The following is a 12,014-nucleotide window of genomic DNA, read 5'->3' as shown; positions in this document are numbered from 1 at the left end:
ACATTTTGGGTGCACGCTGATACGCTGTAGAGCACAGGAGGTTGGTGGCACCTTAATTGGGGAGGACGGGCTCGTGGTAATGACTGGAGCGGAATAGGTGGAATGGTATCAAATATATCAAATGTCCATGCTAAAGCAGGTTATATCCATCTAGAGTCCTCTTTCTACCTCTATGTGAAACAACACAGCATTCAGTCTGGTTTAACCAGGCTAGATGCCCTACCGCTGGAGAAGACACTGTATTGCTGCTGGCCTAACAGCATCATTCATTAATATGGGGAGTTCAATTCAAAACCTGCGTAAACAATAAACTGTAATTGCAAAATAAATAGGGAGCAGAATATAATTTATTTAGAGAAATGATGATGATTCAGTCTGTATGGTAAATATGATAAGTGACTGTGTGTATTCCTCTTGTTTGGCAAATTATGCGTTTTTGCAAGGTTATTTTGAGATTCTCAATTCGTTGATGCATGAGGCAAGTCAAGGGATCCTGAATTCAACTCACTCACGCAACTGTCATGACTGTAGGCTATCTACAGAGTTTCTAACATACTGTATGATTGGCTCTTCATTGAGAAGTTGTCTGTATACTACCTCTCACAATATGATTCATTGTTAGTTTGATTGGCTGAGTGACTGACTGATCATGACTGACCGACTGACTAGCTGACTGTTTGATTGACTGACCAATCAATCGATCTACCTGTTTGTCCAAGAACTCGCGTGCGTCCTTCTCGATGTGTCCCTCGTACAGGTTGGTGGTGAGGCTCATCAGACCCATCTTAGACAGGCCAAAGTCAGTCAGCTTGATGTGGCCCATAGAGGTGATCAGAAGACTGGTGGAAACAGGAACAAGACATGGGCTGTTAGACATCAACTGCACAGCAAACCCCAGGAACAGCCATTATTCTATTCCAGCCATTACAATGAGCCCGTCCTCCTATAGCACCTCCCACCAGCCTCCACTAATATGTATGACCAATAGGAGCCTGTAGACAGTATTCCTAGAACCTTTCACAGTACATACATTTTGGCTTAATATTATTAGAGGATGTCCCAAATTTTCCTAAGAAATTACATTTATGGTGAATATTGTATAGTGTGAAAGCAACGTAAGACCTCCAATCCACCAGGGGAGTGTCAGGGTGGCAGTGCAGCCCACTCACTTGTCAGGCTTGAGGTCTCGGTGCACGATGCCATAGTTGTGTAGGTACTCCAGTGCCAGCACGGTCTCCGCAAAGTACATTTTGGTGAGTTCCACGGGTAGCGCCCCAATGTTCTTCAGCAGAGTGGCACAGTCTCCCCCTATAGGAACACAACATGTTTGGTTAGACACAGTCTCCCCCTATAGGAACACAACATGGTTGGTTAGACACAGTCTCCCCCTATAGGAACACAACATGGTTGGTTAGACACAGTCTCCCCCTATAGGAACACAACATGTTTGGTTAGATACAGTCTCCCCCTATAGGAACACAACATGGTTGGTTAGACACGGTCTCCCCCTATAGGAACACAACATGGTTGGTTAGACACAGTCTCCCCCTATAGGAACACAACATGGTTGGTTAGACACGGTCTCCCCCTATAGGAACACAACATGGTTGGTTAGACACTGTCTCCCCGTATAGGAACACAACATGGTTGGTTAGGCACGGTCTCCCCCTATAGGAACACAACATGATTGGTTAGACACGGTCTACCCCTATAGGAACACAACATGGTTGGTTAGACATGGGTTATGCCTCGGCTCTCTACCCTGCTCCTAAAGAATGGACTTGTACACACTTTCTGTCATGGATTCAAACAATGGTGGGGACTTCATTGACCTACAGACAAAGCTTATACCACAACAACGCTTTTCAATTTACAACGGGCAATGTGCAAGTGCACACTTCTGTACCCTTTGGGAAGAGAATGGGGCACAGCCTGAGAGTCAGTCTGAAGGGGTTAAAGGAGTTCACAGTGTCGGTCGGCCCTATCTGTGTTCGTTTGTCTTGGGTTGTTTCTCCCCTCCTCCTTTGGCCTGGTAAACCTATGTTTGGCAGAGTCCTGTCTGACTCACACACTACTCTTCATGTCTGGCTGTGTCTGTAGGCTGACTCTGAACACTAACAATCAGGAGAAAAGCAATCTGCTTTCTGCTATGTAGTTGGGTTGAGTATGTTGAGTTGGACCTCGAGCACCTAACACACATTAAGGAAGATGGTTTGGCTAGGGCTGCTGTTGGAAGTGACCCCGTTTTACATTCTACAACTGAATTGACTATGGTAAAATAACAACTTGACAGTTATTTGAATCTCTGGCCCTCGGTCAATCCCCTATGTAGATAGGATAGATGTTTTTAAGTTTCCACCATTGGTGTTGGTTAGACACAGTCCCAACCAGAAGCCATGGATTACAGGCAACATTCGCACTGAGCTAAAGGGTAGAGCTGCCGCATCCTGCTATGCCCGCCGACAAACCATCAAACAGGCAAAGCGCCAATATAGGGCTAAGATTGAATCGTACTTTACCGGCTCCGACGCTCGTCTTATGTGGCAGGGCTAGCAAACTATTACAGACTACAAAGGAAAGCACAGCCACAAGCTGCCCAGTGACACGAGCCTACCAGACGAGCTAAATCACTTCTATGCTCGCTTCGAGGCAAGCAACACTGAGGCATGCATGAGAGCATCAGCTGTTCCGGACGACTGTGTGATCATGCTCTCCGTAGCCGACGTGAGTAAGACCTTTAAACAGGTCAACATTCACAAGGCTGCAGGGCCAGATGGATTACCAGGACGTGTGCTCCTGGCATGTGCTGACCAACTGGCAGGTGTCTTCACTGACATTTTCAACATGTCCCTGATTGAGTCTGTAATACCAACATGTTTCAAGCAGACCACCATAGTCTCTGTGCCCGAGAACACTAAGGCAACCTGTCTAAATGACTACAGAACTGTAGCACTCACGTCCGTAACCATGAAGTGCTTTGAAAGGCTGGTAATGGCGCACATTAACGCCATTATCCCAAAAACAGTAGACCCACTCCAATTTGCATACCGCCCAAACAGATCCACAGATGATGCAGTCTTTATTGCACTCCACACTGCCCGTTCCCACCTGGACAAAAGGAACACCTACGTGAGAATGCTATTCATTGACTACAGCTCAGCGTTCAACACCATAGTACCCTCAAAGCTCATCACTAAGCTAAAGATCCTGGGACTAAACACCTCCCTCTGGAACTGGATCCTGGACTTCCTGACGGGCCGCTCCCAGGTGGTGAGGGTAGGTAGCAACACATCCACCACGCTGATCCTCAACACTGGAGCCCCTCAGGGGTGCGTGCTCAGTCCCCTCCTGTGCTCCCTGTTCACCCATGCCTGCATGGCCAGGTACAACTCCGACACCATCATTAAGTTTGCAGACAACACAACAGTGGTAGGCCTCACTTTAAATGAAGAGGACGGGCTCATAGTACTTTTTGGAATGGAATGAATGGAATGGTATCAAACACATCAAACATATGGTTTTCCATGTGTTTGATACCATTCCATTCACACCACTCCATCCATTATTATGAGCCACCCTCCCCTCTGGTTTCCACCATATTGCTTTCACCTAGCCAGTCCTATCAGATACCATGAAGGGCAAATGAACAAGGGCAGAAGGGAGAGTACTATTTTCCAGAATGAGAATGAAATCCAACCGGGTTTCCTGAGAATCTCTTTCACCTCAAAAGGAAGTGAACAAGATCAGAACGGAGAGAACTTTGAAAGAGCTAGGTGTAAGATATGTGAAGTTTCTTGGGACACCTTATGAAGCCTTTATTGTAATTCCATTAAAGAAGTACAGTTTCCTCAGAAACCCACTAACCTTCAACATACTCCATGACCATGCAGAGGTGCCTGCGAGTCTCGAAGGAGCAGAACATGGAGACCACAAAGGGGTTCTCAGCGAAGGTCAGGATGTCTCTCTCTACGAAGGCCTGCTGGATCTGGTTCCTCAGGATCAGGTTCTGCTTGTTGATCTTCTTCATGGCAAAACGCTGACGGGTCTCCCTGTGACGTACCAGGTACACCGCACTGACGGGGGACGGGAGGAGGAGGGAGGGGAGAGAGGGGAGTGGACAAGGAGGGAGGAGGGGAGAGAGGGGGAGGAGGGAGATGGGTAAAGGGTAGAGGTGCAAGAAGCCAAGGGTATGGTTGTGGTAAAATTAGATGGTCAGAGAAATCTACCTGGAGCCTCATGTCTTTGAATGAATGTGAGGACTTTGTGATGTACATGAAATGCATAGTCATTCATATTGCTTTGACCAGACTCTACTCACCCATATGCTCCGTTGCTGATCAGCTTGATGGTTTGAAAGTCTTCTTCACTTGGCGGCTTCATGGCTTTCATCTTCCCCTGCATAAACAAGCAGGCAAGCTCAGTCAAGCCCAACTTAAGCTAGATACTTTTTGAAGACAGATCTGGTGTGTCTGTGAGTGTATTTCTCATTAGAGATGGAGGGTCCTCACCTCTGATCTGGTGTGTCTGTGAGTGTATTTATCATTAGAGATGGAGGGTCCTCACCTCTGATCTGGTGTGTCTGTGAGTGTATTTCTCATTAGAGATGGAGGGTCCTCACCTCTGATCTGGTGTGTCTGTGAGTGTATTTCTCATTAGAGATGGAGGGTCCTCACCTCTCATCTGCTGTGTCTGTGGGTGTATTTATCATTAGAGATGGAGGGTCCTCACCTCTGATCTGCTGTGTCTGTGAGTGTATTTATCATTAGAGATGGAGGGTCCTCACCTCTGATCTGGTGTGTCTGTGAGTGTATTTCTCATTAGAGATGGAGGGTCCTCACCTCTGATCTGCTGTGTCTGTGAGTGTATTTCTCATTAGAGATGGAGGGTCCTCACCTCTGATCTGCTGTGTCTGTGGGTGTATTTCTCATTAGAGATGGAGGGTCCTCACCTCTGATCTGCTGTGTCTGTGAGTGTATTTCTCATTAGAGATGGAGGGTCCTCACCTCTGATCTGCTGTGTCTGTGGGTGTATTTATCATTAGAGATGGAGGGTCCTCACCTCTGATCTGGTGTGTCTGTGAGTGTATTTATCATTAGAGATGGAGGGTCCTCACCTCTGATCTGGTGTGTCTGAGTGTATTTCTCATTAGAGATGGAGGGTCCTCACCTCTGATCTGGTGTGTCTGTGAGTGTATTTCTCATTAGAGATGGAGGGTCCTCACCTCTGATCTGCTGTGTCTGTGGGTGTATTTCTCATTAGAGATGGAGGGTCCTCACCTCTGATCTGGTGTGTCTGTGAGTGTATTTCTCATTAGAGATGGAGGGTCCTCACCTCTGATCTGCTGTGTCTGTGGGTGTATTTATCATTAGAGATGGAGGGTCCTCACCTCTGATCTGCTGTGTCTGTGGGTGTATTTCTCATTAGAGATGGAGGGTCCTCACCTCTGATCTGGTGTGTCTGTGAGTGTATTTATCATTAGAGATGGAGGGTCCTCACCTCTGATCTGGTGTGTCTGTGAGTGTATTTCTCATTAGAGATGGAGGGTCCTCACCTCTGATCTGGTGTGTCTGTGAGTGTATTTCTCATTAGAGATGGAGGGTCCTCACCTCTGATCTGCTGTGTCTGTGGGTGTATTTATCATTAGAGATGGAGGGTCCTCACCTCTGATCTGGTGTGTCTGTGAGTGTATTTATCATTAGAGATGGAGGGTCCTCACCTCTGATCTGGTGTGTCTGTGAGTGTATTTCTCATTAGAGATGGAGGGTCCTCACCTCTGATCTGCTGTGTCTGTGGGTGTATTTATCATTAGAGATGGAGGGTCCTCACCTCTGATCTGCTGTGTCTGTGAGTGTATTTATCATTAGAGATGGAGGGTCCTCACCTCTGATCTGGTGTGTCTGTGAGTGTATTTCTCATTAGAGATGGAGGGTCCTCACCTCTGATCTGCTGTGTCTGTGGGTGTATTTCTCATTAGAGATGGAGGGTCCTCACCTCTGATCTGCTGTGTCTGTGAGTGTATTTCTCATTAGAGATGGAGGGTCCTCACCTCTGATCTGCTGTGTCTGTGAGTGTATTTCTCATTAGAGATGGAGGGTCCTCACCTCTGATCTGGTGTGTCTGTGAGTGTATTTCTCATTAGAGATGGAGGGTCCTCACCTCTGATCTGCTGTGTCTGTGGGTGTATTTATCATTAGAGATGGAGGGTCCTCACCTCTGATCTGCTGTGTCTGTGAGTGTATTTCTCATTAGAGATGGAGGGTCCTCACCTCTGATCTGGTGTGTCTGTGAGTGTATTTCTCATTAGAGATGGAGGGTCCTCACCTCTGATCTGGTGTGTCTGTGAGTGTATTTATCATTAGAGATGGAGGGTCCTCACCTCTGATCTGGTGTGTCTGTGAGTGTATTTCTCATTAGAGATGGAGGGTCCTCACCTCTGATCTGGTGTGTCTGTGAGTGTATTTATCATTAGAGATGGAGGGTCCTCACCTCTGATCTGGTGTGTCTGTGAGTGTATTTCTCATTAGAGATGGAGGGTCCTCACCTCTGATCTGGTGTGTCTGTGAGTGTATTTCTCATTAGAGATGGAGGGTCCTCACCTCTGATCTGCTGTGTCTGTGGGTGTATTTCTCATTAGAGATGGAGGGTCCTCACCTCTGATCTGCTGTGTCTGTGGGTGTATTTCTCATTAGAGATGGAGGGTCCTCACCTCTGATCTGCTGTGTCTGTGAGTGTATTTCTCATTAGAGATGGAGGGTCCTCACCTCTGATCTGCTGTGTCTGTGGGTGTATTTATCATTAGAGATGGAGGGTCCTCACCTCTGATCTGGTGTGTCTGTGAGTGTATTTATCATTAGAGATGGAGGGTCCTCACCTCTGATCTGGTGTGTCTGTGAGTGTATTTCTCATTAGAGATGGAGGGTCCTCACCTCTGATCTGGTGTGTCTGTGAGTATATTTCTCATTAGAGATGGAGGGTCCTCACCTCTGATCTGCTGTGTCTGTGGGTGTATTTATCATTAGAGATGGAGGGTCCTCACCTCTGATCTGCTGTGTCTGTGAGTGTATTTATCATTAGAGATGGAGGGTCCTCACCTCTGATCTGGTGTGTCTGTGAGTGTATTTCTCATTAGAGATGGAGGGTCCTCACCTCTGATCTGCTGTGTCTGTGGGTGTATTTCTCATTAGAGATGGAGGGTCCTCACCTCTGATCTGCTGTGTCTGTGAGTGTATTTCTCATTAGAGATGGAGGGTCCTCACCTCTGATCTGCTGTGTCTGTGGGTGTATTTATCATTAGAGATGGAGGGTCCTCACCTCTGATCTGGTGTGTCTGTGAGTGTATTTCTCATTAGAGATGGAGGGTCCTCACCTCTGATCTGCTGTGTCTGTGGGTGTATTTATCATTAGAGATGGAGGGTCCTCACCTCTGATCTGCTGTGTCTCTGGGTGTATTTCTCATTAGAGATGGAGGGTCCTCACCTCTGATCTGCTGTGTCTGTGAGTGTATTTCTCATTAGAGATGGAGGGTCCTCACCTCTGATCTGCTGTGTCTGTGGGTGTATTTATCATTAGAGATGGAGGGTCCTCACCTCTGATCTGGTGTGTCTGTGAGTGTATTTCTCATTAGAGATGGAGGGTCCTCACCTCTGATCTGGTGTGTCTGTGAGTGTACTTCTCATTAGAGATGGAGGGTCCTCACCTCTGATCTGCTGTGTCTGTGGGTGTATTTATCATTAGAGATGGAGGGTCCTCACCTCTGATCTGGTGTGTCTGTGAGTGTACTTTTCATTAGAGATGGAGGGTCCTCACCTCTGATCTGCTGTGTCTGTGAGTGTATTTCTCATTAGAGATGGAGGGTCCTCACCTCTGATCTGCTGTGTCTGTGAGTGTATTTCTCATTAGAGATGGAGGGTCCTCACCTCTGATCTGGTGTGTCTGTGAGTGTATTTCTCATTAGAGATGGAGGGTCCTCACCTCTGCAGAATCGTCTGGCTCTGGGGTGTGGGGACCTTCACTGTCATAGTAGTTGTCCATGCTCACAATGTCTGGACAAAAACACATGATTTAACACTCAATACAGTATCTGGTGTGTACTGTTGCTGATCAAAAGCATTGTTTATACATACAGTGCCTTCAGAAAGTGACTTATTCCACATTTTGTTGTGTTACAGCCTGAGCAATGTAATGGCAATTCACTTTAAAGAGGGTTGTTTAGGTTTTTCTCTACAATAACACAATCACTTTGACATGTGAGTCACTCTGGATAATGGGGAGAGTGCTGAACAAAACATTGCAAATATGTTAAAGGCCCAGTGCAGTCATAAAACGGGATTTCAATGTTTTATATATACAGTGCCTTTGGAAAGTATTCAGACCCCTTGACTTTTTCCACATTTTGTTACATTACAGCCTTATTCTAAAATGGATTAAATAAATGTTTTCCCTCATCAATATACACACAATACCCCATAATGACAAAGCAAAAATAGGTTTTAAGACATTTTTGCAAATGTAATAAAAACAGAAATACCTTCTTTACATAAGTATTCAGACCCTTTGATATGAGACTCAAAATCGAGCTCAGGTGCATCCTGTTTTCATTCATCATCCTTGAGATGTTTTTACAACATGATTGGAGTCCACCTGTGGTAAATTCAATTGATTGGACATGATTTGGAAAGGCACACACCTGTCTATATAAGGTCTCACAGCATGTCAGAGCAAAAAACAAGCCATGAGGTCAAAGGAATTGTCCGTAGAGCTCCGAGACAGGATTGTGTTGAGGCACAGATCTGGGAAAGGGTACCAAAAAATGTCTGCAGCATTGAGTGTCCCCAAAAACCCAGTGGCCTCCATCATTCTTAAATGGAAAAAGTTTGGAACCACCAAGACTCTTCCTAAAACTGTCCGCCTGGCAAAACTGAGCAATGGGGGGAGAAGGGCCTTGGTCAGAGAGGTGACCAAGAACCCGATTGTCACGCCCTGACCTTAGAGACCCGTTTTATTTCTCTATTTGGTTAGGTCAGGGTGTGATGTGGGGTGAGCATTCTATGTTATCTATTTCTTTGTTTTGGCCGAGTATGGTTCCCAATCAGAGGCAGCTGTCTATCGTTGTCTCTGATTGGGAATCATACTTAGGCAGCCTTTTCCCATCTGTGTTTTGTGAGATGTTTTCTGTTTAGCATTCTGTGCCTGACAGAACTGTGCATTTTCGTTTTTTCCTTTGTTATTTTGTTTGAGTGTTTCGGTGATTAATAAACAATATCATGAACACTTTCCACGCTGCGCTTTGGTCCACTCCTGTTACACCGATGGTCACTCTGAAAGAGCTCCAGAATTCCTCTGTGGAGATGAGAGAACCTTCCAGAAGGACAACCATCTCTGCAGCACTCCACCAATCAGGCCTTTATTGTAGAGTGACCAGATGGAAGCCACTACTCAGTAAAGGGCACATGACAGCCCGCTTGGAATTTACCAAAAGGCACCTAAAGGTCTCAAACCATGAGAAACAAGATTCTCTGGTCTGATGAAACCAAGATTGAACTCTTTGGCCTAAATGCCAAGCATCACGTCAGGAAGAAACCTGGCACCATCCCTACAGTGAAGCATGGTGGTGGCAGCATCCTGCTGTGGGGATGTTTTTTAGCGGCAGGGACTGGGAGACTAGTCAGGATCGAGGCAAAGATGAACAGAGCAAAGTACAGAGAGATCCTTGATGAAAACCTGCTCCAGAGTGCTCAGGACCTCAGACTGGGGCGAAGGTCTCTGAATGTCCTTGATGAGTGGCCCAGCCAGAAAATCTCTAGAGAGACCTGAAAATAGCTGTGCAGCAATACTCCCCATCCAACCTGACAGAGCTTGAGAGGATCTGCAGAGAAGAATGGGAGAAGCTCCCCAAATACAGGTATGCCAAGCTTGTAGCGTTATACCCAAGAAGACTCGAGGCTGTAATCGCTGTCAAAGGTGCTTCAACAAAGCACTGAGTAAAGGGTCTGAATACTTACAGTATGTACACTACCGTTCACAAGTTTGGGGTCACTTAGATATGTCCTTGTTTTTGAAAGAAAAGCCATTTTTTTGTCCATTAAAATAACATCAAATTGATCAGAAATACAGTGTAGACATTTTTAATGATGTAAATGACTATTGTAGCTGGAAACGGCAGATCTTTTTATGGACTATCTACATACATCTTCAGTTTCTTGGAAATGTCTCGCATGGAATAGCCTTCATTTCTCAGAACAAGAATAGACTGACGCGTTTCAGAAGAAAGTCTTTGTTTCTGGTTATTTTGAGCAAATGCTGATGCTCCAGATACTCAACTAGTCTAAAGGCCAGTTTTATTGCTTCCTTAATCAGCACAACAGTTTTCAGCTGTGCTAAAACAATTGCAAAAGGGTTTTCTAATGATCAATTAGCCTTTTAAAATGATAAACTTGGATTAACTAACACAACGTGTCATTGAAGACAGGAGTGATGGTTGCTGATAATGAGCCTCTGTAGATATTCCATAAAAAAATCTGCCGTTTCCAGCTACAGGATGGCCTGGTGTCAAGAAGGGCAGCAAAGAAGCCACTTCTCTCCAGGAAAAACATCAGGGACAGACTGATATTCTGCAAAAGGTACAGGGATTGGACTGCTGAGGACTGGGGTAAAGTCATTTTCTCTGATGAATCCCCATTCCGATTGTTTGGGGCATCCGGAAAAAAGCTTGTCCGGAGAAGACAAGGTGAGCGCTACCATCCGTCCTGTGTCATGCCAACAGTAAAGCATCCTGAGACCATTCATGTGTGGGGTTGCTTCTCAGCCAAGGGAGTTGGCTCACTCACAATTTTGCCTAAGAACACAGTCATGAATAAAGAATGGTACCAACACATACTCCGAGAGCAACTTCTCCCAACCATCCAGGAACAGTTTGGTGACGAACAATGCCTTTTCCAGCATGATGGAGCACCTTGCCATAAGGCAAAAGTGATAACTAAGTGGCTCAGGGAACAAACTATCGATATTTTGCGTCCATGGCCAGGAACTCCCCAGACCTTAATCCCATTGAGAACTTGTGGTCAATCCTCAAGAGGCGGGTGGACAAACAAAAACCCACAAATTCTGACGAACTCCAAGCATTGATCATGCAAGAATGGGGTGCCATCAGTCAGAATGTGGCCCAGAGGTTAATTGACAGCATGCAAGGGCGGATTGCAGAGGTCTTGAAAAAGAAGGGTCAACACTGCAAATATTGACTCTTTGCATCAACTTCATGTAATTGTCAATAAAAACCTTTGACACTTATGAAATGCTTGTAATTATACTGCAGTAACATCTGACAAAAATATCTAAAGACACTGAAGCAGCAAACTTGTGAAAATGTATATTTGTGTCATTCTCAAAACTTTTGGCCACGACTGCACATGTGATATTTCAGTTTTTATTGTTTAATATATTTGCAAAAAATTCTAAAAACCTGTTTTTGTTTTTCCATTATGGGCTATTGTGTGTAGAATGATGAGAGAGGGAAAAAACAATTTAATCAATTTTAGAATAAGACTAACATAACAAAATGTGGAAAAAGTCAAGGGGCATGAATACTTTCCAAAGCACTGTATATATTTCCACACTATGAAGTTGGAGTAAAAGTTAGTGTTAGAGCTGTTTGAAACGACCGCCTGAAATTTCAGCCTGTTTTGGTAGGATGGAGCTGGTAAATGAGTGAATAGACCAATAACAGCTCGTTTTCAGTTTTCCCCTTCCCACTCAGACCACTTCCAGACGGTGCTCTTTGCTAAAACAAATTATCTTTGAACAATGATTTGATATTGAGATAAAAACGGATGCATTGCACCTTTAAGTAAACATCTAGTTAATTTGAATTAGATGTCACACAAAGTGATGTGAAAATAATATATCTTCTTGTCACCTTGGTAACAACATTTCTAAAACGAAATGGTTGTGTTTGGGGAACCAAGAGAGGGAGAGAAGACAAGAGTGTGAGAGAGAGAAAGAGAGATCAAGCTGTGAAT

The 12,014-nt window shown here is 45.1% G+C and overlaps 1 protein-coding gene across 1 annotated transcript in view; it reads right to left on the bottom strand.

Moving 5' to 3' along the window:
- LOC115177921 (microtubule-associated serine/threonine-protein kinase 1-like) overlaps window positions 1-12,014 on the bottom strand; it is a 48,664-nt gene that overhangs the window by 14,996 nt on the left and 21,654 nt on the right. Inside the window, exons 9-13 of the mRNA XM_029738915.1 lie at window positions 7,972-8,042; window positions 4,319-4,395; window positions 3,865-4,073; window positions 1,170-1,308; window positions 707-839 (exon numbers count right to left, since the gene is read on the bottom strand). Coding sequence (XP_029594775.1) covers window positions 707-839; window positions 1,170-1,308; window positions 3,865-4,073; window positions 4,319-4,395; window positions 7,972-8,042 — 629 coding nt within the window. The remainder of the gene's footprint in view (window positions 1-706; window positions 840-1,169; window positions 1,309-3,864; window positions 4,074-4,318; window positions 4,396-7,971; window positions 8,043-12,014) is intronic.

Source organism: Salmo trutta, chromosome 38 (genome assembly GCF_901001165.1).
Source record: "Salmo trutta chromosome 38, fSalTru1.1, whole genome shotgun sequence".
In the NCBI taxonomy this organism is placed as follows: Eukaryota; Metazoa; Chordata; class Actinopteri; order Salmoniformes; family Salmonidae; genus Salmo; species Salmo trutta.
This window is presented reverse-complemented; position numbering and strand designations above follow the sequence as displayed.